The sequence below is a fragment of the Bombus impatiens genome, unplaced genomic scaffold (assembly GCF_000188095.3).
Source record: "Bombus impatiens unplaced genomic scaffold, BIMP_2.2 scf_0361, whole genome shotgun sequence".
Classification (NCBI taxonomy): domain Eukaryota; kingdom Metazoa; phylum Arthropoda; class Insecta; order Hymenoptera; family Apidae; genus Bombus; species Bombus impatiens.
Window position 1 is genome coordinate 2,685 of NT_176780.1, and position 27,699 is coordinate 30,383.

General features: G+C 36.6%; 1 protein-coding gene across 1 annotated transcript; it reads left to right on the plus strand.

Annotated features, from left to right (window-relative positions):
• Positions 1-4,397: 4,397 nt before the first annotated feature.
• LOC100748490 lies at positions 4,398-24,569 on the plus strand (the record flags this gene model as incomplete). Its single annotated transcript, XM_003489674.3, has 5 exons — positions 4,398-4,528; positions 5,832-6,013; positions 11,405-11,497; positions 20,877-20,965; positions 21,946-24,569. Coding segments are annotated over 4 exons (492 nt in total), but the record flags the coding sequence as incomplete, so codon positions are not given.
• Between the last annotated feature and the right edge of the window lie 3,130 nt (positions 24,570-27,699).

Here is a 27,699-nt window from a genome sequence, read left to right on the forward strand (position 1 = left end):
AGAGACAATTATTTCGTAGTCTCACCGCGAAACACCTATCTCCTACGCAGCAGTTATACGAATTCTTGCAAAGGTAAAGCAAAGCTTACTCAACGCAATATCTATCTCCCACACAACGCAACATTCATCTCTAACACAACTGTAGAGGATCTATCTTACCGGATATCACAAAATAACAGACTAACTGTTTGTGAGCAATTTATTAAAGATATATATTGTCTATATTATTGTCTATAATATATTGTCTATAAAAATTAATTCGACACAAAGCACAAGTCCAGGTATGATAAATCTCACGAAATAAATACGCGCTATCTCGAGAAACTCCGTATATACGTCCTATGCGTCAGAATGCTTCTGCTGCGATCGCTGAACTCCCTTGCTCGTCATTTCGTTTGTTTATTTAAACTGGTCGGGGGACAGTCCGAAAGTTTGAACTCGACTGCGTTTGACGGTTGAAAGTAGCGGCGACATTGTTTTGCTCGGAGTTCATTACTCCTTGCAATATCTGTGACCTAACTGTCGTGATACTCCGAAACAAAACAACAGGATTTGAATTGTCCTGCTCGCGTGCCGCTACACAACGATTACATCGATCGGTACAAACATCGTACAATAATTCGCTCGATGCCAGTGATCCAGCATTTAAAACACTCAAACTAAAAAGCGGGGCCCGTGGAAGGACCGCTGAACAGAATTACGAAGGCAAGACTCCAACTGAACAGCTGGGTCCATCCCTGCGGGGCCACTGCAACAGGATTACGGAGAACGTGAAATTGCAGGCCCTGTCCGAGTACCGAAGCACCTCAACAAATTCGCAAACATCACCGGCACTACGGTAACTCCCGCGATCCGATGCAAACGTCCAGAAGTCGTCGGACAGTCGTCAAGACAGAGGTGTCCTTGGTGACTTACAAATTCAAAGAGTTGTCTAGTGCACGTTGTTGATCCGCATGCACCCGAAAAGCGAGTTTGAAAAAACTGAGGGATCGCAAATCAATAAATCGCGAGAGCAATTTTTCCTGTGTGGTAAACGAGGGGATCAAGAGAGAAGAGATTTTTATTTTTCGTTCCAAGATGGACAAGTATCGTTGTACAGAATGGGCTCACAATGCACTGAACATAAATATCTATCTTACGATTAATTAAGGTGTTCCACGATGTTCTCGTGGGGGGTATTAGTCCAATCTAGATCACCAAAACAGGTTTGGATGATCTAAACTATATTAAGTAGCTTTTAGTTTGATATCGTTTTTCAAATAGTAATACTCTGTAATATTAATATATATCGTTTTCCAATAACAATCTAATCCTAATATTAAAATTAACGTTACATTAACTTTCTAATATTCGAAATAGTACTTCGTGTATCGTTATTTGGAAAACGGTACCAATTACCGAGTCCCATATACGTAAGAAGTTTTTAAGCATCGAAAGCAGAAGATGCAAAATTATTTTATAGCGTGTATTGAAATTTATTAATTAGAACAGGTAGAGTATGTGGATCCATGTAATCACGTTTGAATACTGAACTCATCGTCGAAGAAACCAAACCATGCGACTTGGCAATTGTAGTACGCATGAAAGGATAATGAGATCTCGTTGCCTTCGATTAAATTGCACTTGCTTCCTTGATTCCATGAATACGATGTTGATTCCTTGGCCTTAAGCGGACACGAAGAACTACATTCCATCCATAGACGCTTGATAAATACACTTTGCGTTTCCACTGATTTTATACGAAATGGTTGAATGAAAAATTAAACACTGTATTTAAAATTAAACGACAAAACTGAATAGAAATGAAATACCATTTCAAAAACTTCAAGGATGTCGTTAATATCAAATAAAACGAAATAAATCATTAATTTAATCGCTACGAATTGATTGTATCGATTTAAATGAATAGTAAACTTGTTTCAGATTAATGGTATAACTGTTATAAATTAAGAGGATAATTATTTTAAATTAATTGCAGGACATTGTCATATATTATTGGTATAATTGTTATAAATTAATAGTTTAACTGTGAGGAATTAATAAATCAAATGTTGTAAAATGTTGCTGTTGTAATGGCTTAAATGTCATAAAATAATAGTCCAGATATTGTGAATTAATAGTTCAAATGTTATAAATCAATGGCTTAAATGTTATAAATTAATAGCGCAAATATTATAAATTAATAGCGCAAATGCTTAAATTAATAGTTAAAATGTTACAAATTATTGGCTTAAATGTTGTAAATTAATAGTTCAAATGTTATAAATTAATGGCTTAAATGTTGTAAATTAATAGCGCAAATGTGATAAATTAATGACTTAAATGTTATTAATTAATGGTTTAAATGTTATAAAATAATAGTTTAAATATTGTGAATTAATAGTTCAAATGTTATAAATCAATGGCTTAAATGTTATAAATTAATAGCGCAAATGTTATAAATTAATAACTCACCTGGTGAAAGTCTTCTTCTTCGATCTTCACAATGTGAGATATGTAACACAAATGAGCTCGCGCGCGAGACTTTTGTTCCTTATATACCTGATGGTATGCACTTGACAATGTCCCGGAATGTCAATCAAACAATAATAATTTACTAACGTCGTAACAGTTGATTTTTCCGTTTAAATTCTATCAAATTTAATAATTTTTCAAGTTTTATCATAAATTAACACCTCCAATAATCTATTGCAACAATCATTTTTACAATTTTGATATTTTTTACCAGCTAAAATTAAAATTACACTTCTGTGATACTAGTTCTTGATTTAGAACTCTGCTAATTTGTATCGAATGCCAGTTTATGATGAAAATAACTGTACCATTATAATCAAACGTTTACATAAGTATACGTATATATTAATAGCAATATATAATATATATATAAGTATAAGTATATATTATAGTAAACGTATACATAAGTAGATGGTACGATTGATGAATCTAGTAATTGCTACGACCCAGATATCTTCGAAACTATAGCAATTATGTAAGAATTTGTCTAACTAGGATAACGCGCACATGGCTACCGAATCATCTTCTACATTAACTGTGACATAACTTGAAGCAGTAACTTCTGAAAACAACGTCCAACATAATCATAACTGTATTGAAATGGAAAGATAATATGCACGCCTCGTGAAAGTAACGATTAAAGAATAATAAGATAGTATCGCGTCTTTTCTACGATTTTCTACGTCCTACAATTTTATACTATTTTTATATTGTATTGTGAATTCAATATTTAATATATAATAACAAACCATTGAAGGAGCGTGTATTTATTAATAAATGATTGGCGCAGAGGAAGAAAGGTATAATACATTTTTCGTTCGGAAGAAGGAAAGTCGGATGCATAAGTAAATTTTTGGAAATATTAGGACAAAATAGACCGATAACGAAATTAAAAAATTATTTAACAAAACAGCTACTAGCATTTAAGAAGGGAGTAAAATGTCACAAAAAGGATATGTCATATCTTTTTATATTATTCGTTAAAAACGTTTAAAAACACGCGGAAAGGAAACATTTCCATTTGTCAAGTCATCTAACGATAAGTCTAGCATACAGTATTTTATACAACAATATCAGTTACGAAATAGCAATAAATCAGTTACGAAATGAAAAACATAGGATTTATTCATCGTAATGTAATATGTTACGGGGAAAATACATAGAGATACATTAAGCGATTTCCGATACGGTTTAAAATATATTCGGAAGCGAACGCGTCTGAATAAAAATTGCAATAAAATAGAGTGTTGCCTATGGAAGGTAAATTTGTTGGACGTGCGACGAATAAAACTTCAAAGTCGTTTTTACAACAATAACAGACATAGCTGTTGGCCGCTTTCGAATATGTCTGAATCAGACGAACAGTCCGGAAATCATTGTCGAACATTAAGCTTTATCGTCTGTACTGTGTGCACGGTCGAATTTATCTGCCAATTTGTCTTATGCCAATAAGCTCACGGTAGAAAAAATAGATAAAAGCCAGAGAACTGGAAAAATAAGAGTCGACGGTTTAAGGGAGGCAACGGGCTGAATAAATCTCGAAAACAACGAAAAGCTTCGTTTTTTGTAGAAGATCTGTGAAATCGTAATAGACCGTGAAAATTAAATTTTTAGAAGACGCTTCGCACGATATTAAAAATTACTTCTATTCTGAATTAAACTTCTCTATTACCTACAGAGTCGAAAAGATTGAAACGAGCTATATCATTATCTTTATTATTTTTCTAAAAAAGAAACTTACGATGTTGTTCGTGTAAACGCACGTGAACGTGAAATTTAACAATTCTCTTTCCAAAACAGCTTACAGTATATATATTCCTTTTTATAAAGTATTTTAACTAATTGGACCGTAATACTTCGTTCGTTTAATCGAATAAAACTTGTTTGTTCCAGCAACGGAGGACAAGTTCGATCTTACGTATAGAAAGAAGACTATAGATAATAAGGATGGGGTGGAGATAACGTGTATGGCAGAAGGATTATATCCACACCCCACCCTGGATATATCCATCGAGTAAGTACTCCAGCAAGCTTTTCAACCCCTCAACCATGCACTACGGTAAACTACCTAATTTTCTGATACTTTTAGATCTTGATAAAGACGAACTTCCGCTTCGTTGTTAGCGAATTAAACGTCTGTGCACGAAACAACACGATACGTGTTATCATTTTCGTAAAAAAAAAAAAAGAAAAGAATGAAATCGTAATTTACAATTACTCTGGTCGAAACACATTGAAATGTAAAGCGAAAAAGTAAAAATTACTCTTGAATTTTACACGCGCGCAAAATTCTCATTCTATGGTAAAAGAAATTAATGATTTAACGTATTACAGAGTACGCTAATGACGAATAAAAGTTCGTGTAAAATAACGAAGGCAACCAGTACGCGTAATAATTGTAAAAGCGTAAGAGCTTTCTGTTAAACGTTGAGAGAAATAATATTTTATGTAGTCGATGTAATAATTTAATAATAGAAGCTCTTTTGCATGGATCAAGCGTAACAAAAGTATGTAGGAAAAATATGAATGATAAAAGCATTGAAACGGAAACAAACGGAAAAATTGTCTTATTTTAACGCTGCGAACCACTCAACGATAACAATGAAAATTATGAGATTCGTCTTGCAGCACTGTGTTGTCTGTAATAATAAACCTGCAACACAGACGAACCGTACAAAGAGACAACGGTTAATTATATTAAATAAGCATTATTATTACCATTGTTTTAAACATAACGTGTAAAATAAAATATCGAACAACAAAATTATAAATTACTCGCATGTTACAGAAAAATCCAATGTTATCTCTATCTAATCTAATTACTGTTTTTTCGTTAAAAAATTTGTCATAACTTTGAAACCTTACACGCGAAACTTCGCGGAATATTCGTCATTTCGAATAATTACGATTTGATTATTCGAAGCGTCGATCGAAACTCTAAATTCTGTTTACGTGCAATTCGAAATTTGTTTCTAACGAAATTAATTCTTCGTTCATTCGACAACTAAAATTTCTCAGATCTTCGGAATTAAGTTCACCGTATGTACACCTTGTTCTATGCTAAGAAAAGAAATATAGAAGCTTAATTTTAGAGAAATTCTTGTTGCAAATTAAAAGTGTCCGAATATTATTCCAAAGACCAGCGATCTGAATTTACAAGAACAACAAGAACAGTAACAACAGAGAAGCAAGAGACGGGCGTGCGTCTCCGAAATAACATTAACATGCTAATGGCCGCTCATTCGGCCGACATATTGCATGATATTTCAGCTTGAGACGTGGCCGTGATAATTTTGCAAACGTCGCTTCTATTGCAGGGGTGTCCCGGAAAAGCAAACAGCAAAGCCCACTGTTACGCTGCGTCACGATGGACTGTACGATATCTTATCACGAACGACCTTACTGGACGAAGATTTACCGGAAGCAGCGATTGTCAAATGCTTGCTCGGTATACCAAAGGCGAACTACAACGTTTCCCACAAAACCGTCTACTATCCCGGTTAGTATAAACGTATTTTAATCTATCCTATCTATCTTCGTCTCTCTATCTCTACGGTCTCTGCTATCTTTCTCTGTCGCACGCTACCGGAAGCGTTTTACCTTCGATCTTTTCATATTGCGGCGAGAAAGGGGAAGCAGGGGAAAAAATGGAATAGCTCGTTAATGAGGTTTGGGGGAGGGGGGAAAAGAGGAAATGCAGGCCGCATTTACCGCGAATTAAAGACGTTTTATTCTCGCGTCCCTTGGAAAATCGATTTACGTCAACCCTTTAATAGGAACGCGACTCAGTTTGCCCGGCAGTTTCGCGACATAAATATTTGCCCAGCCAAGTTTGCGCTTTTATAACCGCGATAAATTCGCTGAGTGGTTTTAATTGGTTTACCTTAATCTTCTTTTTCAACTTTTTTCCAACTTTTCAACGTCAACACTCGCAAGTATATATGAGATTCGCGATAGTTTGCTCGATAACGATGAATGTATTTCTCGATCGTGGAACAAGATGTTACGTGGTATTTATGGTGATTCGGACGTTTTAACGTTGAAGGGTTAATTATTGGCGATCCGTAAAAGCGTTAGAAAACTCTCCATACGGTACGATTATAATTATTTCAGTATGAAAACTATCTTTTCTCTCTTACGAAAGATTCTAACGTTTTTAAACGATTTAAGATATTCCGTTCGGACAACGACGATCAACGGTATACATAAAGAGATCGCGAAGGTACTTTTCTAACAATTATAGCTTCGATTCAACGATACTGAAAACGGAATTACGAAGCCAAGTATCGTCATCGTCGAACGCTAAACATGTAATAACTTTTCGCAAAGTGAGTATCGCAAAGCCTGTCGACCAAATCTGTGCTACTAAAAAATTTCATCCACGTATTTATCAAAATATAATGTAACGATCGTCGATGTATATAACGCGTCATCGATGTATTTCGACGTTATTCAATAATATTCGAAGAATTCTCCTGGCTCGCGTGCAATTGTGTCTCCTGTGTGTACATGTTTTCTGTACCGTGCAACAAACAACAAGCGTCAATATAACAAACTAAACATGATCGATTGTCAACGAAATCAACCCTGTATAGATATGAATGTGCAACGTACGTGTGTACCCATCTGTGTAAATGTATGCGTACGAGTGTACATGTTTATGCGCGTGTACGGAACGAGCGTACGATACGCATCGTTCGCGTCACGTACTACGAAACGTTAACGTCAACGTTGAATTTCGAAGCGATATCTTCCTTTGGGTCAGTAAATAAACCACCCCCTACCATTGCGATTCTGGCAATTCACGTGCTTTTTTTATTTTTCACTTTTTTTCCCCTGTCATGGCTCTATCTTTTCGAGTACGATACACGAACACGTGTGGAAATGTCGCAGCCTTCCGCGTCTCTGCTTCCGCGAGAAAATATTGCAAACGCCACCGGACGGACTTCCGGCCGAGCACGTTCTCTTTTGACCGAATTAGTTTCTCGCGTAGTAGGATAATAAAGTGACACGAGAAATAACGAGAACTACAGAGATGAAGTAATCGCGAGTATCCCGTAAAAAGTCGAGTTTCGTAAAAGTTCGAGCGGAACGCGAAATAACGTTTTACGATCGCTTAACTAAAGCGAGAAATACGTGGGACTCGTAGCGAAGGAAGGTTCAAAGTATTTGATGTGTCGTACGGTGTCTGCTTGAAGCGAGAAAACGGCCGACTATTTTTGTTCGTTTTATGGTTTTAAACGACTTTCGTTAGTTTCACGAATATAGATGTTTCTCGCAGGATAAATCGACGAAATTTTGTAAACGATTAATTAAAGATCGTCATTTTTGAAATGTCCAACGGAGAGCAAAAATACGTGTTAAACGTCGGAAGCAAATAAAAGGAGCTTTGGCAAGTTGATCGTCGAATTTTAAAATCGCTTATCATATTCTTCGACTACGGTAGTCTGTATTTATTCTCTTGTAAAATCATTGTCGTGAAAATCATCAGGATAATCTCTTTTTCTATGAATATACACGAGAAAAGAAGCGGCAAATGTAATTTGTAGGAATCTACGTGATAAAGGTAAGAGCCTTTGAAATCTACCTCGGTGCTCTTCAACGAGAAACCCGGCAGAACCTAAAACCTTGTGGCCTTAATCACCATTCTGGACGCAACCGCGACCGTCGCTGGCCAAAATCATCTTAATCAAGCGTACAGCGTTTCGGCTTATTATACGTGTCCTCCCATTATCCTGGCAACGTCTGATCTCGGCAAGATGACATTCCAGCGATGGCAGTCGAGTTCAAAGGGCAAAGTCCTAAGAGGACCAGCCCGCGCCGATGGGTCAAGTAGTGGGCGTCGACAGTCTTGGCGTGTGCATCACGTTTACTCACAGACGGCCGGTGTATTTTGCGGTGAAACTTGTAGCCACGTCCTTCCTCTTGCCTCGTTATCATCTCGACCGAAGAAGGGTTTTCAGTTCGTCCGGTTGCAGCCGTGGCCACGCGGCGTAGACGAAGAACGAAAGGACTAAATTACACACAGGCTAAATTGCTTGTACTCGCAAGCAGCACGCCCCGTCTATTATCGTCCAATTTTCTCTCGCTTCGCTGGACTAAATCTTCCTGTCCTCCTTCCTCCTACCAAACGTCTCACGAGCTTTTCCTCGAAGGATCCAGAGAAAAAATTCACGGAGGTTGAATCATCCTTCGTGACATACGACTCCACGTTATAGAACGGTGCGCGACTCGCTTTCACACGAGAGTGGATTCTTCGTTAGCCCTTCGTTCGTCCCACGTGTTTGCCAATTTGCGCCCCTGTCTATTCGACAGCCTCGCACGTGACGAGCATCGCGATCCGCGTCGCTAACTCTCGCCCGGCCGACTTATTATTGATACGTACTACTGGTCACGCCGTCTACGGCAGAACAGGTGCGCGCAAACTTCCACCGACTAATAACCGATTCCAGCCGTTTGATCCGGAGGAACGTAGAAGACCGGGCAAATATCGTTTAGCAAATTTTTTATCGTTGACGGATTTCGGTGTTGTCGAATGGTTGATTTGAATTGCGAAACTCGCTTGATACTTTGATATAAACGAACGAATGATGAATTATTTGCCGTGAGAGTGTAGTATGTTCTAAATTCTGTGGAGAAAGCGTCTAAGAGTATTCGTAATTTATGTGGTCAGCCAAATATCGACCAGCTGTGAATAACAAATTTCTGTCCTCCAATATGGAAATAGCGCAGAAAATATAATTCTCTCGTGCTGTCTAAACTTCTTTTCGTCGTCACCTCTGTAAACGCTTTATATCCTTTTTACAACCACTTCCATCTCCGAGTTATCAATCGATACATTTTCTAACTTTAGCATACGAAAAATATACCAATGGTAGATAGAGTTAAATCGAATGAAACGAATCCGATCGTTAATTCGTCTTTACTACTAACCGTATATACAAAGTGCAATCGATATGTGAGACGAGCGTAACATTTTCCAATCGAATTTGTAAATTACGCGTATGTAACGTTTACTATAACCGACTGGTAAAGTATAGAGAAAGAAGAATGCTTTTATAACTATTAATTTATATATATATATATAAAGTTCAATACTAGGATAATTCAGGGATCGATTCTGAAAATCTGAAAATAGAGTTTATTGTAACAATACTTAAATAAAATACAGTGGTAAATAACAATTAATGATGATTAATAACAATAAATAATAATAAATAACAAAGCTTTGTACAAGGCTTACCTGAAAATCGAGGATCGATTTTCCACGTCCTAAACTACCACTCTTCCTCTGTCAATCTTCGATACTTTAAATAATAGTTTCTTTCTTATGATCGCTCGAAATCCTTCTTCTTCTCTAATCGTCTGTCTGTGTAATGACTGTTTAACAAATCGGTTGTCCGTAACAACAAATAAGGCCACAATTTCCGTTAAACAGAGAAAGTCCCTTTGTTTATCCGCGTTTGAACTCTTAGGGAATTTACATATATATGCCTTAGAATTATTTTTCAAAATTAAATGAATCAAAATGTCTTATATCTTTGTCTTAACAAATTATTAATACAGATTTCGCGCTACGTAAATATATTATAAAATGTTAATAGAGTCACGTCATTCTCGTTCCATGAAGACGATGTAATTACGAAATTCATTTTTCCAAATGTAATAGACGCGAGAAACTTTGACTTTTCGCATTTCTCATTGGATAACTCGTGCTGAAAACTTAGTTCCTTTACGTGATTATCTCGCTCACTTGTCACGGAACTAGCATAATAAAATTAAAGGACTCCTGAAGTTTCCCAAGCATTATGTGGTATAATGCAGCGCTCGTTTAACGTTGCGCCAAACCGCAAAACATTAATTATCTGGCCGAAGGAATATTCCGCGGAAATATATTTATCTTCCGTTTCCATCTGATGCAATTATCTCCGTATACTTTCAAGGAAGAAAATAGAATAGTTGGAAAAGAAATTGTTACGTTTTGACCACGAAATGTCCGTTAATATAGTAGAAAATATTAAAAACATGCTTGCGACACGTCTAAACCTCAGAACAAACTGACCCATTTCCAATCAAAATTTTATTTGTTTTATTCGCTGCTACGCCATACTGCGTTTATACTGCGTTTACAAAACGTGCTATGAATATGTACAATTAGACGAATAATCTTCGAGTGCATGCGCATATTAAACATCTTCATAAGTTTCACCAGATTCATTTAGTCTTTCGATCGATCTTTTGTTTCATTCGTTACTAACGATTCGACGTTTCCGATGATCTTTGTTTTATACTGTCACTGTCAAACCGTCCAACGATACAAATAATTAAATCACTTAAATTAAATATAATTGTAATTTATAACTTAAATTAAAATATAATTATTACATATACGTATTATATATACGTAGTACATTTCTTATAATAAATAGAAAATTGCTATAATAAATTACACCGCTTCCGTAGAATAACATGTACACATTAGGAAAATATGTATCTTGTACCCAATAGAAACCCCATATCTGTTCCTTTTCTTAACTTTCATTTTCTATATTCTTTCATTCTTTAATCTTCGCTTCTTCTCTACGTTTCTAACAAGAATAAACTATGATATACGTATAAGGTGTGAGCGTTTCGAAAGAAATTCATGTTTAAACTTCTTATAGCTTGTCAGTGTGTTTTTCTGTTCCTAACAATACTTTTTGAATATAACAAATTAAGGCTATGAAACGATATTACTTGTACCGTTACTACCAAGCTAAACTATAATATTAGAACGAACTAACTAGTCGCGATTGACCAGATCCGTTCCTCTAACATTCTAACTACCCAGTTCGTAGAAATATATATGCTTACTACTTGATGGACGCGATATGTGGTGTTTATTGTGCAGGAACGCCTACTACTACTTCAACCGCTACAACGAAGCTGCAGCACAAAATGGAGATGAACGCGCTAAACGACTCAGAGGCTGGCAATGGTGGTGGTAAGGCTTGTAAATTTCTCCTCGTCCATTCACGACATCACCACCATAAGCCACCATCGTTCATGAGAATTGGAAACTTTGACAAGATTGATCTCGTTGTCTTTCTTGCGTACGGGATTCCGATCCCCGCGACCCGATCCCATGCCCAAATTTCCTCGTGAACGCTTGAAAATAGCTTTAGATGCTCGGGGCCATGATTTCGCAAGCGAAGATTCCGCAGGAACCCGCCGACAAGAAGCACGCGGTTTTTCTGCCTTGAACGGTTCGTAGCCGAACGTTTCGGTTGCGGAAAAACATTCACGTGTGTCCAACGAAATCTGTTTCTTTTCTCGGATGAAATCCTGCAATCGAAACTGTGAAACGTACAGATATCGTGGAAACGTGGATTTTTCATAGATTCTGGCAATAGACTGTCAGATTTCAGTTGAGAAAATTAAGAAATATTAAGATTATCCCCTCTTAGGGTTCGATTTACTGTAATATTCTCTTTTCTCTTTTCTTTTTTTTTTTTTTTTTATTTACTCGGAAACAAAGAAAAAGTTAAAATTGATTTAAAGATTATTTCTTAGTTTGTAGTTCGCTTTGAATCGAACAGAAGCGAGATTTTCAAGTATCTTTTTAATTTTCTTTATACGAATAAGTACATTGGATAATCGATGTTATACACGTGAATATCCTTTCAATTCAAAAAACCGTTCGCTTCGGTGCATACCTTTGAACAGCTTGTTTTTGGCATCGTGTTTTCTGCACTCTATCGCACTTTGACATTTATTCTGAGGCACCAAATGCTGTTCGATGCTCTGATCATGTTAGAATCGTTAACCATAGGCATACAAATACTTCCTAAGTTCGTTTCACTGCTTGCATCCGATGTCCAATTTTTATCTCTGTTCTAAGTTTACGATCAGTGTTACACACGCATCGTGAAACGCGTACAACGATCAACGGATAAAACAAAGTTAATTTTGATCTCGGCGCAGTAGAGTAATAGTTTACATATCGAACAATATTATACCATCGTTTCGTTTATGTTATTTATTTTATTTTTCTCTTTGATTTCATATAACAGAATCTCTCGGTTAAAGATTTTTGGTTACCGTATTTTTAACAAAATTGTTTTTTATTTTTTCTCTTTTTATTTTTCTCCGAAATAATTTCATACAAGATACAGCTCAATCTGCTCAAAGTTCTCGAACGATGTAACCCAAATTTCAAACATCTCGAACACGGTTAACAACTGTGCAACGTGTCCTTCTGCTAACACGCCTCTTCCTCATCGACAAGTAAAATATTTATACGTTAATTATGCCAACCGGGCTAACAAAATAACAAGTATTTGCACGTGGTATGCAAGAGGAAATACAAACAATTTCTAGACATAGTAAATAAATAAACAGCAGGAGTCCGCAACGTGCTTTATAATGGCAACTATGTTTCTTCGTAAATATTCTATCGAGATTAATGTTTGTATAAATCCACTAGTAAACGAAGCTTGTGAACAGGCCAGTGTCTTTCTGTGAAATAGAATATAAATATTTAGCCACGCGAAAGATTAATTCTCAAAGAACGGTGGATAATAATTTTCGATACAGGCGCCGACATTTCGGTTGCTTTATGATTTATTACTTTCGCTTCTGATTCATCGCCTCTTCTTTCGCTTTCTCTTCGTTTTCCTTTTTCATTAATCTTCTTTTTATATTCTTTTTTATGTCGTTTAAAAATACACAACAAACAGTTGGAGTAACGAAAAAAAAAAAAGAGAAAAGAAAGTGCTTCGAAACGAAAGTGCTTTTAAAAATGAATGTTGTAGTTTCGCGGGTCGATAATCGCGATAAGCGAATCATCTGGAATTTCCTCGACCAATCGATTTTTCGTGATACAGTATCGGCTATATCGCGTTTCTCATTTCCTCGACAGAAGACTTATTTCCTCGCACGCCGTTCCTGGCAAAAGGAAGCTGGCGAATTTTTGTGTAATCACCGAGTTCTTTTGCCGTTTCTTATCACGCGAAACGACCGTTGCAAGTACAGTTTGCAACGTTACTCCTTTAAACGACCCAAGAGACAGAGGAAAACGCACCTAGAACGTACGATAAATGTTATTTAATTTGTGTAAAAAGTGGGGCTCGAGATTCTTATTCAGAAGCCCGCGGGATAGAAGATTTTATAAATGAAAATGAATTTGTTAGGAGAACGAGAAAGAGAGATATTTTAATTCGATGGGACGGGCAGAGGAAATCACGCGGGAATCACCTGGTAAAAGGTATTTACTTTCGTTAAGAATTCTGTTTAACGTATCCGTTTGAAATTCAACTGAATCTCAAATATTCAAATTCGTCGAGAAAAAAGGAAAAAATACTGGCGAAATTAACAAAGTTTTACGCCGTGGGATGGCAAAGACAAAAAATGCGTGACAAATATTCTACGCAATTTAATAAAAAATTCAGAGACACTGAATCTCGCTGATAAACTAAATTAAATTCAAGCTGTCTCCGTCAAAACGAAACTGCGTCAAATGAAAGATTTAAAAAGAGTATTTGAAGTATGAAAAAATATGCTCTACGTATATTGTCTCTAAATCATCGAACAAAGCTAAAGAGAATAATTACGAAATATCAAAGAATACACCGCAGCTACATTGTTTCTGAATTTCTCGCAATACACGCGTTTAAAACCCGACTAAACTGAAACTCAAACTGAAATTCAACCAAACCGACGAGGTTTCTTCATCGTGAAAAACAATTTAACCGGCCAAGAAAATACCTTAACTCGTCTCATCCTTAACGCTTTAACTTTTATTTATTTCGCTCGTATAAAATAAAGACTGCAGAGTGTAAAAGGAGAATTTTTATTCCACTAAAGATAAAAATCCAAACTTGTAAACGCTAAATGACGTGGCGTTTAATTTCGATCGCTTGCGAATTAATAAAACTTTGAGTTTCCCTGCGACGACGACCAAGAAAAAGAATAAATAACGTACGAAGACCAGCTACGTATATACAGTAGATTAATCTCTTCGTTGATAATCGAGCATCAGCGAAGGATACGGTTAATAAACTAACAGCGGCGTAAGTTCTGGTTGAAGGGGATGAAGGGAAGTGGCATTTCCTCTTGAAGCTCATCAGCTGGCATTACTGCGCTACGCTAATAAATAGCCGAAGTTGAGGTTGCGTTAATACCTTCTCCTCTTACACACTGGCGCACGAATTTCCTCGGTGATAACGCTATCAAGCAGTTTGCCGATCCATATCGCCGGCAACGCGTTAAAGTTTCTAGCCAAGCATCAAAGGGGAACGACGTGTGTAACTTTCTTTTGCCGCGTAATACGGTGGCAGATCTGACGAAAAAAAAAGAAAAAGGATTTTAGAAAGACGATGCAATTCGAACGCCACCGCGCTTCGGGAAACGTATCGGCGTTTTCTCGAATACGGGAAAACGCGGACAGATTAGTTTACGATATCTCGTTGAATTTGGAAATATATATAGTAATCGGAAAGATAATATTTTTACTTGGTCGTAATCTTGTTCGTTTTAATGTCATTTGACCTAAATGCTTACAACTTTTCACGTTTAACCCTTTGCACTGGGAATTTTATTTCAATTTCTTTCAATTTTTATTTGAAATTTACTTGAACTAAAACATAAGACAATTTAAATAAATAAAGGAAGAAAGAAATTCACTTAAACACCAGTTTTATTCACACTATTGTTGTATTTTGTAATTTTTCAGTGTACGATACATCTTGAAACAATTTCCAGCATGCAATCTTGGTTTCCTTTCGCACGTTTTGCGGACAAAGGTGGACATGAAGGAATGTCGAGCGAAACTCGACAAAGGAGCTTCTGAGATAAAAACTAATGTCGAGTCATACTCGACATATCAGTGCAAAGGGTTAAAGCTTAGTTAAAAGTCGAGTCACAACTTTTCTTCGTCCTAAAGTCCACTCGAACGTACTTGAAAATTTGCGATATCGAAATTGTTAACCTATTAACATCGTTTCTACGATAATTCTAGTTTGGTAGATTAATTTGATTTGATTTTATCGTCGATATAATAATTATCGAACTACTACTAAGGAAAGAGAGCGATATTAAATATTACGATATTTCATCGATAAATTACCTCGAAATGAATATATTATGATATAAGCAGCATATGTAGTACATAAAGAATTTTTGAATTCCGAAACCGACGAGTTTTATAAATTTGGAAGCGAGCCAATTAGTTAATATTATTCGAGAACAACGTATCTTTATTTCAACCAAATAGAAATTGCGCGTGATCGATTGATTTCGTTTTGACCATGTTGAAATGATTAAAATCTCGTTTATGCATATACACCGCTCTGATATGTATTATTTATAAAGTATACTATAAGAAAGGAAAGGAAGAAGAACAAAGAAGACTGAGATACAACGTTGAAATTAGTTAAGAATTGGCAAAGTACGTCTTTCGATTAATTGGTAGCGCGAATCATCGGAAATCATGCTCGTAAACACGTTCAACGTGTTTCAACTTGAACGAGATTGGATTATGTTAATATGCAGCGTGGATCTAGTTAAATTTCATAGATGCCAGGCGTTTCGTTTAAAAGCTTATATCCAGTTTAGGAAGTTTCTTCCATTCGATCATTTTAGAACAGAGCAAAATGAGCAATAGACAAAGAACTTGGAAACTTAATTTCTACTTGTTATTAAGTTAACACAGACGGTCAATGCTTCTAACAATGTACACTAATTAGCCATGGAAGTTAGACCTCGTTTGCATCAGATAGCAACGCCAGTGGATCATTATCATATGGATACGCTATAACTGCACGAAATCAGTAGCATTCAATTTCAACTCGCTGCTGTCTCCCTGATTATGGACGACAGAAACTAAAATTGCCAAGTGTTTCCATATATACGGATATATTCTGTAATTAAATCGCATTAATTCCAAATACAAAATATTTAGTACGAAACTTATATATTAACGCTAGAACTACCGATAGTTAACACGAAGTTATTTCGACCAAAAACCAGTCAAAATGACTGATCTTTAAAAAATACGTAATAATGGAATATTTTTATATTTATTGATTTATTACTTTCTTATAGAAACAATTCCATGTTATGTAGTACATTTTTAGTATTATTAATCCATCTGGGACCATGATCAACCTAAACGAGGGTTCTTTTTTTTTTTTTTTTTTATTTAGTTGTTTACATTCACAATTTGTCCGATTTGGACATTTGGTAGAATTTTTTGGCTGTTTGATTATCATGTGGGTGGCTACACCCAGCGGGGTACCATCTTCGTGTTTGTTAGGTTATATCCTTTATGAGATCTGTTGGGTGTTTCCTTTTTAGTCTTCTTTCTATGCTTGATGTGTTGATCGTTTCCGCTGTCAGCCGGTTCGGGTGCGTCTAAACGACAGTTGACACATTTATAAAATTGTAGAACCAGTCATTTTGACTGCTGTGGTATTTCTAGTGTTAAATACTAACGTTTCGCTTAACGCCTTCCCGTGCCATTTAGTTCAACGAAAGTTGGGCCCACGCGGTAGACATCGACGCGCGCTAAACAGACCAGACTGATGCTCGTAAACAAGAACTAACATTCAGTCACGATCGTAACGGGCAAAAAAAACAGTCCGCGAGCTCGGCTTGTTATGTTTTCGTTTGGCCGAAGTATCAGGTCGCGAGTCAGACTCGCTAAAGTACGGGAAGGGGTTAAAACGCATGATTTTCGAGGCTACTTGTTCGAGCAAACAAAATTCCATAGTTTAATACTAATCGTTATTCCAACTGAGCTGATATTAACACTTTGACTGCCACGTTGATCATATGCGACCGGCCACGGTTTCTCCTGTGACGTCACGGTGGTCATTGGTGACCAGAGCGCTTCAACTTCTTACAGTCGTAAAAATGATATGAAAATTGACAGTTAGGGCATTTTGAATATAACCGATAAATAGAAGATACTTTGAAACAAAAAGTGCCCCATTGAACGATTAAACATTTTTATTAGAACATCGATAAAAAAAATGAGAACAAATCTTGAATCTAATGGTGCACTGTGTTTGCATCCATATCTTCGAGGAGTAATCTACGAATATTATCATAAACACACCTTAGAAAATAATTGTAAATGCCGCTTTATAATCGTATATTTGAAGTTAGAAGTATGAACGTATCTTACTATTATATATAGAATAAGCAAATACCGTTTACTAATATCTCCTACACGTTTCAACGATATATTCTGCACGTTGTGCTTACGACGAAACGGCGAATGCGAATGGTTTGTTGAAATAAACGAAGCCTCGTTTTGCCATTATATACTTTGAATAATAAAAATACTCCCGTGGCGCCCTCAGCGAAACATGTGATTTCAACATGGCAGTCAAAGCGTTAAACGGATCAGCTATAGATACATATCGCATCCTTGTTTCAAGAGTGACACAACTTGGAAGAACCAATATGTTAAAAATATTCAAGCAACAGTCTCCGAACATAGTATGGTACGGTATTTCGTGAATGTCAGCAAAGGGAATAATGTTCCTGGAACAAGATCAAAATCGTTTTCGTCATTTGTAAACTTTTAAAAAACCCCCAACCACTTTCTTCTAATTGCAACATAAGAAACACGTGTTCCGGAGTACGTTAATTTTATCACAAGAATATCATACACAAGTACCTACCTTTTCTGTATTCGATTCCAAGTTGCATTTTTAATCATACGAGCCATCTCTTCTTGTCTTCTTAGACTTTGAAAATCTCAAAGATTCAAATTTCCATCGTAAATCAGAGAAATATCGCGATCAAATACTTCAGAAATTCCATCGAATTTTTATAGCAGCGCGATTCTGCGACGCTAACGCAAAATATATCCAGAGTAATCGACCTTTCCAGAAGCCAGAAACACATTGCGCAAGAAAAACAACTTCCACCGCGGATGATTAAATTGTTGGAGGCAACGTATACGCATGATACGCGACGCGTAACGTTCTTTTCCCCGCGGAAGATTTCTCCTCATCGAGTTCACCGAACTTGCCGAAACGCACACCGTTATGGAAGAAACTTCCAACCGAAGCGATGATTAAATCGTCCGACCGTACGTTTTCGAAACGCCCACGAAGCACTGCTCTACGTCGACGATTAAATCTTTCGCCAGGCCATTTCCGAAGCGTCCTGTACGATTGTTACGTCCGCTCTTGGCTTCTGTCTTACCCCTCTCTCCGTGTTCCACCTCCCCGTTGGCCAACGATTAAATCGGCCAACCATGGAAAAAAGTTTCGAGCAATGGAAACATTTCCCAAGGTAACGAAGGAAACAATAGGTAAAACAAGGAAGCTCGCAAATAAGAGAGTAATTAGCCGTGGCGGTAGTCGGCGAGTTAATTCTTATTGCTAATGGAAACCCCTTCTGCTGACAGGGGGTGAGAGAAGAAGAAGAAGAAGAGATAAAGCGAAACGGCCCGGTTCGCGGAACACATTCCCCTAATTTAAGGACATGCAGTTTACATTAGCGGTCCCTGACTTAGCGTAACGCCGGTGTCACGAACAAAGTATAGCGGCGTTATACCGCTGTCGTATCTCATAAACTTTTCGCCTGATCGTAATCAAAGCTTAACGGGCCACCGTAAAAGAAAATGGTATCCGCGACTATAATTTCCAGTCGTGAAAGATACTTTGCAGCGCGCTGGCTCATCGGCATGTTTATCGACGTGTAACGCACCGGTTAACCGGTCCGCCGGTCGATTACGTTTGAAATAATAATGCACGCAAAAAGCACGCTATCGATCGCGGTGATAACGGCCGGACAAGGAAAAGAAATTGAGACGTGAATTTCCTCTGATAACGTTGGAAAAGAATTTTTTTCTTTTTTTTTTGGAAAAGGATATAAACGTATATATGAAGTTGATTAAATTGCGAAAAGTATCAACGATGTAACAGCTGATTTATGAATTTTAAGCTCGTGTTTTATTTGGCAAGGAAGCAGGATATGTTCGAGAAGAATTCTTTTTTCGCAAGAGGATGCAAAGGAAAATAAATTGAATCTTGTAAACGAAGTTAAACGCAGATTAAACGATTATTTATGATGTACCGGCTGATTTCGATCGCTTTATATTTGCATTTTATTAAAAAGGCAACTGATCGTGACAAAGATATGAATTTTGTTTTTTTTACCAAGTTCGAGGAGATTTCCTTTGTTACGACCGTTCGTGGAGAGACGCGATAGCGAGGAAAACGCTACGATTCTGATGATCGACGCCGCGAATCAGCCGTTCCCCTGTTTCGATTAGGATAACAGAGGTAGTTCAAATGATTGTGACACTGAATTAACACGGTTGATATAAACTTGTGTATTTAACAATATTTAAAATTATAATGAACACGTCACAAATGATTTAACGATGATACCATTAGTTCGTTACTGTAATTCGACTCGACTTTATGATATTTCTCGATGTATCCGTTTGACTAAGCGACCTCGATTTTATTACTCTCAACCTCTCGATGCGTTCGGTTTGAATCCTCAAATAATACTGACAGCCCTTCGACTTTCTCCTTTGTCTTCTCTGGGAGACGACCCCCACCACGCTCGTGTCACGTAAAATTGATACTTGGGTTGTAAGAGAAAAGAAAGCCGAGTCGTAACCCAATTATTAATTTTCTTTTATCGAACATTATTATAATTTTGACACTTACAATAACAGAATAACCGTAAAAGGCTGTTGTACAAGAACAGCAACTAGAACAAGAACTGCCCGAGCTGGGTGAAGTCTCGGTTTATATAAGTTCGGGTTTGAGGATGTTAAGGGGCTCTGTGTAGGTTATGACGATAAGGTGGTGATGTGTCCAAAGGAGTCCGAAAGTCGGAGGTCGATGTCATCTCTGGTGTAGGTTGAGAAGTGACTGATGTCACACTCGAGTCTCGCAACTGTTCGCGCCTATGATCAAGTATGCTACCTTCTTTGTGTAAAATAGCGAACTGAAGGCGAATCGATGTTTCTAGAACTCGCTGCTTGACGACAGCTACGTTGGGTATATTTCGCTGGTCATGTAAGACGATCTGGCTACGACACTGTAGTACCAAAGAAGACGGTTAGGAACACGGCCTATAGTAAGCCCCGGGACGTAACATCCTTATTCGAATGGAGTATAGTAAAAACGCATAGATACGCGCGATCTGCCAGCCAATTCGAATGACTTTACATTTATGTTTTATTAGATTTTCGAGCATTATAACGCAACTGCACTAGCATCGACTACAACCAGCAAGGATATATAGTAAATAGAGGAACGCATTGAAAATACGTTTCGAGCAAATGTTAACGTTAAGATATAAAAGTACGTTTCCTTCTTTTGACGCCAACTGTTCTTTGATTGCAGGAAATTTCGCCTGTGGATTGTCAATTAACGTCCTACTAGTCATAGCGCATCAAGCACTGGTCAACATGTTCAACATGTTCGACTAATAGGTAAGTAAATGAATATATAATATTTTCTGCGTTAAATCATTTCAAATTCAATTTGCTTATCTCTCGTGGAATTTGATACGTTTTACGTTAAATTGGCCTACATCCTCTGAATAAAACATCAAAGAGTTGTAACTTTTTCAGAGCAGGATACACGTAGTTCAAGTAGCTAATTTCCATAAAATTTTTTACAGTTTTCAAGCAACGATCCAACAACTTCGTCGTTGCAATTTCACAAGCATTAAACGTTATATAAATTATGCAATTCTTTAAAAACTCTTTAAAAAATTATTTTAAAAAATCTCTCCCTTGGAAGTAAGTAATTAGGAAAAGCTAATCTGCATACTTCTAACGTAACAAATCTCTCTTCTACTTTCATTTTCGTTCATACATACGTATCACATACACCAATTCATTTGAGTAGCAAATAATTTTCGCTAAAGTCCACCTCGTGCAAACTATCGCTTTATCGACGAGATATTAGGTTGTTCGAAAAGTTTCTGTCGTTTTATAAGGAAATAATAGACGCACAATTTTTCTTGTTTTATATTAGTTTATTGAATTATGCACGAACATAATAATAGAAATAGAAGGAAATGGATCATACCTAGTTCAATAAAATAATATAAAACAGAAATTGTCGTTCGTCTATTATCACTTTATGAAACGAAAGAAACTTTTCGGACAACCTAATATTTCCCTCCGGAAGCGTCCAAAAATATCATTCGAGAAACAATTTCCGACGTAACGAAATAATCCTCGCCAGTTTTTTACATCCATGCGAAAACATTGAAAATTTCTTTCTCGCGTGGTTTCACGAAATTCAGAACACGAAACTGTATTCCCTGAAACATCGAAAGAAACGATGTCTCAAAGAAGAGAGTAAAGAAGGAAATATCGACTTTTTCAAACGTTTGCAATAGAATTATATAAATATATGAAAAGTATGTGTAGAAAATTCATAATGAAATATTTGATTGCAGGTGGTCGCTTAAAACGCAGTGCAAAGCGACTGACGGACTGACGTGTGGAAGCTGCGTCGTTACGCCCTATCGTCTTGTACCATGATTCATTGCCTAAGATACTTATCGACAAACACGGTGTGCCCACGTTAAATGTTGTTTGACAAAATGCGACAGAATCGATCGTCGGACGTCGAACGCCGGTCAACGTACGCGTTCGTCGTCAGCACGAGAAAGTCCTGTTTCTAACTCTGTACACATACATACATACATACATACGTATACATGTAAACACACACGTTTAACAGACAAATACGGTTAACACACATGATAACACACAAAGATACATTATACGCGCTGTTTAGAGTGTTATTTGTACTCGTAATGAAATTCTAGTTTATCGTGGCTAGCGTGCACACGATTTAAAACCAAAGACATAGGTAAAAACCTGTTGATAGAAAGGAAAGAGGGAGAAAAGGAGAAGGAGAACGTTCTTCGTAGTATGGCGTTGTAAATAATGTTCAAGATTTGATGATCGTATTACAGTTCGAGTCATATTGTAGACTGTGTTTGTTACTCTTCGTGTTACGTCAGATTCATAATATATTGTTTAAACGACTAAGATGTATGGAACTTTGCATACGATATACAGCAGATAAGATATTATATATATACATATATAAATACGAATACGAAGATACGATTAAACAGAAGAAAAGAAAGCCGAGTGGATATATATATATTGATTATACGTAACTTGAATGTGTAATTATTTTAATATGTGTAAATAGCTGCGACAATATGCGGTATCAAAATGCAAGCGAAGAGGCGATTACGACGAGTATTTAGAGCCGAAGGATAACGACGATGTTGCACGGGAAAAGAAAAATGAATTGTACAGTTTCCAACGACGATATTGCGACTAACTTTATCACGTGTGTTATTCCTGATCGCGAAATGAAAACGTGACAATTATATTGTAACAATGTGAGAAATAAAAATATATGCTAACGAGAGAAAAACAAAATTAGGAGAATTTCGATGTACATGAGTCGATAACGCTGGTAAAGTCGATGACTAATTTATCGATTTACCGAAATAGTTGGCAAGCTCGCGCAGGTATTTTTATCGTTGTATTATTTTTATTTTAGTTGAACGAGGGAAAAAAGAATTAGCGCATAATTTTCTTTAGTTAAGTTTCTATCTTCGCTGTTCTGTGAACTATCATACCAAAGATAAACGTGAAAATACCCGATCGAACAGTGTCCAAACTGTACGCACCAAAGTTTCTCGTTGATTAAATTAGGCCTAATATATTGAGTTGACAAATAAGTGATTGCGGGTTTTGTCATTAGGTAGTATTGACAAAGCCCGCAATCATTTAGTTGCCAAGCCAATATAACGTATCTTTCGCTACGTCATGTAACAGACGCCAGCTAAAACTTTCCAGGAAGATTATACATTAACCTACAAAATACCCAAGTTTTCCTTTTCCGATAAAAACATATATTCTTTCGTACGTTCAACGACCGAACACGAACGAAGTATAAAAGAGAGATTTTGTTATCGTTGTGATCGTTAATTAAATTCGACTGTTCGAATTATCGGTAATGGAGGCTGGATGCGCACGTAGCGAATGTAACGTTCAACGGAGAGCAAAGAAAGAATGAAAGAACGGATTATAGTAGACGTTATAGTTGTAAATAAATTGCCCTCTGTAGCACTTCTAGTCCTTTAGAACACGGAAAGCCTATCGGACGAAAGGGAGGAAGAAAAGAGGAAATTCTGTATTATAATTTCGTGTACGAACATCCGACAATTCTAATTATGCAGATGCTTGGATAAAGAAAAAAAAAAAAAAAAGAAAAATTTTCATTGTTTGTAAAGCGAAATACGTTTCTGTACCAAAGAAATCGCTGGACGGTGTATCTTGTGTCGTTGAATATTCCACAAAATGTCCGTATCTTCCAAAGAGATGGCGGATATGATGAAGAAAATTAACGTTCGTCTTTTCCTCTACGTCGAGAAACGAAGGAAAAACGAACGAACGATACACTTGCCGCAAGGAATATAAAGGCAAACCGAATTTATTTTCCGGGGGACGGTATCGGAAATATATGTATGTGTAACGCGTGCCTCAAATTAAAAATAGGGTAGCTGATAACTTCTCTGATGAGTTTCAAATTTTTAGCAGTCTTTGAGAAAAACAATATTTTCATAAATGTTCCAATTTATATATACACATATATATATATTATTAAGTAATTGTAGCCTCGTTTGAAAAGTTTGCTATTCTAATTAAATATCGTAAATATTTAATACCAATAATAATAATAATAACAACAACAACAACAACAACAACAACAATACGTTATCATTTTCTTTGTTAACATCGATACTCTTCGATAATTGAAATTATTAAGCGACTAATTTGCTCTCGAGAATCGAGCAATGAATGGTTTTTATTTTTACTAACTTTTAATTTTTCAATCTTACCTAACGCGATAATTATATTGTAAAAGAATTCACGCAATTCTTCGAGCTCGTCGCTTTTTCCGAATATTTTCAGTAACGTTTGTAGCGTTTGAAACATTGGATAAACTGTAACGATTTTAATAAATGAGTTCTGTTTCATTTTAACGATACACGTTCTGCTTATTCGTTTCGTTCCATCTCTGCTGCCTTTACCGGCAGGCTCGTCATTTTTATTTCGCAAATTCCAACTTTGCCTGTCTGCGCGAGATAAAAGATAAACTCGTCACACTTTTACAATCGGATATCGTTAGCGTTTGTACTTGAGAATTTATTGGTTACCCTGGTTACAAACTTTCGCAAATTCCGCTCTAAAAACTCGAGTCTTTCGAGCGAACGGCTTTCGACGATAGAAACGATTGGAGAAATCGTAAATGTGTAAATAAACGATTTAAACGAGCCGACAGTTCGATCGAAATACGAAAATTTATTCGGTTATCAGGTGAAACGCTCACACGCAAAGGGTTGACCTTTCCGTGGCTTTTCTTGCGTATGGAAAAAATTGAAAGAAAATCGTGCGCAATTACGTTTGTTCGATTTAATCGACAGAAAATAACGGATATTAATCAAACAAATTGACATAGAATCTGAACAGATCAAATTATAAAATATCAGCAACCTTTTGCGTCTGTGTAGTTCGAATGATCGGCATCGATACCATGTAATTTTATACGAAGCCCCCCCCCCCATCTTCCTCTTCTTAATTATGTCTTAATTACTTCTGTAAATAACGCAATTAACATGTATATTGAATTAACTTACGTGTATAGAGGTTGTAAGGAAATTTTAGATACAAATTTTTTAGAGTAATAGAACTTATTGAAAAATAATGAAAAATATTTTAATAACGACGACGATTTAACCAGCTAATAATCAACACGATGATTATTCCTTCGGTAAATTTCCAAATTCACTCGGTTACGAACGCTTCTATTTATCTATTTCTTCGATATTATGGAAACTTGATATCCGTTCGGAGATAGACGACGCGAACGTGCGAAATACGAGCGATTATCGAACGTAACGTGAGACGAAGAAATTGATATTTACGTTTCTCCGGGAATCGTTCGACGTTGTTGTAGCAAGTAACCGGAGAAAACACGCGCATCTCTCATTTCTTTCAATACGTTCTATCGACGCACAAAACTTGTAACCATAATTCCTTTGCCTCCTGTATACAGTATAAGATATTTCAAAATCGAGCAGACCGATCGTAAAAGCGAATTCTTTTTACGTCGAAACGTGCGCGAAGAAATTCTCACTTGGCCGAGGGTTCCGTGGTACCAAGCTCGAACAGTATCGTGTACGAACCTGAAACGATCAGAAAACCGTTTAAATCGACGATTCTTTTCCCTTCGATGGTAGAAACGCGCGCCATGTATCGAAACGAGGAGGAGAATATGCTTTTATAATTGCTCTGTGTAATTTTGAAAAATACACGAACGCGTGTACGAGTACATCGAACTCAAACAATCCACGAACACGGAACCAACAAGGTTGTTGGGAAAATTTATTTAAATCTTGAAAAAGTGAATGGCGAAAAGATAAATGAAAATATCCAAGTAACAAGGGAAAGATAAACGTGGTCGACGAATATCTGAATAAAATCGGCCATATCGTTGAATAATTAAATGTTGATAAATAAATTGTAAATTGTCTCGTTACTCCCGAGATTTACGCACAGATCGCTAGAGGACAGCACGCGCAAAGTGTTGAATCGTGTGGACGAGCTGCTGGACGTCGGTTCGTACGGACCGAGTGTTTCCTTGAAGTCGAAAAATCGTATTTTCATTTTCTATATTAAATCGTGTATCGTTTGAGCCAGACGTACGTTCGAACACTGGATCAGAATTAGCAGGCGCGCAACACACAGACACGCGACCAATTGTATCAACGTCGTATGTTACTGTAATCCATATTGTATATATCTGTGTATAAATGCGAATTAAAACGGCTATAGAGATAGATTATTTCGTACTAAATACAGGCGTTTAAATCGGTGTTTCACGTATGGAATTGCATTTACGGAATGTACTCGCCTAAGCCTGCGGATACCCCGACGAACATTTCGATAGCAAAGGATTACTTATTGACTTGTTATTCCTGTTCCAGCTGAGGCTTCGTTTCGTTTCGCTGCTAATTTCAAGTTGTATATCGTAAACGGCACACGTCCATGCTATTACTTTTCAACGCTTTATTCGTATCGTCGTTGTCGAGCGATCAAATTTTTATCGGCGAAGAAAAATGAAGAAGCACAAGGTTTGACGATTTTCTATCACGTAATACGCGTTGATTCGTGTAGATTTCTTTCCTTTATCGTACCTTTCATCCGACCAAGAAATCACGAATATTTCGAAATCGATGACTATGCTCTCGTTTTACCTTGTACGAACGTAAAACACTTATCGATTCGAGAAACATTCATGGCCTTTTCATTGCGTGAAAAACCATGAGAAATTTCAAAAATCTATTCGAACGATCGTACGCAGTGTGACGGAGAAGAAAAACCATTGTCCTCTTTCTTTTTCTCGAGAGTTCGTCGCTTGCGAAAGAGAATCCTACGGATTAATAACACGAACATAAAAATTATACTTTGAACGGAGAAATTTATCGTGAGATAATTCTTCGTTTTTTGATTTACGAAGGAAATGTTTTCCTAATGTCTATTTGTATATGTATACGTATGTATATTTATTTATACTTTGATATTATTAATGTCAGTAAAACGACGTAAAAAGTTTATTTCGATAACGAACAAGTTAAATGCTAAAACGTTGTATCTCGATAGAACTGATATGTAGCGAATTTATGAAAATGAATGTTTCGTAAAAATGTTTACGATTACCATGGAATCGTGAAATTGTATTTGACGAAAGCCATCATAGATGATATTTCTGTATTAAATTATTTTACCATGTTATGAAACGAAAGATTAACAGAAATATGTAAAATATTCTAAACCAATGAAATACCAATAAGAGCTTTTATCGTGATCGTTATACGTTAAATAACACATTCGATTTACAAGTCGAAACGATTAACAGAGTATTAATTAAAAAAGCATTTGACTGCCATTACGTTAGATCCTGATCATTCGTCGATTATATCATGTAAAATAATCATATTCATTTTTGCCAGGATAAACGATGAAAAGAAATTTACCCGGTATTACTGATCGTGTTAATTGAAGGTATTATTAATTGAGTAATCCACACGCAGTTAATATACGAGAAAAAGGAATGG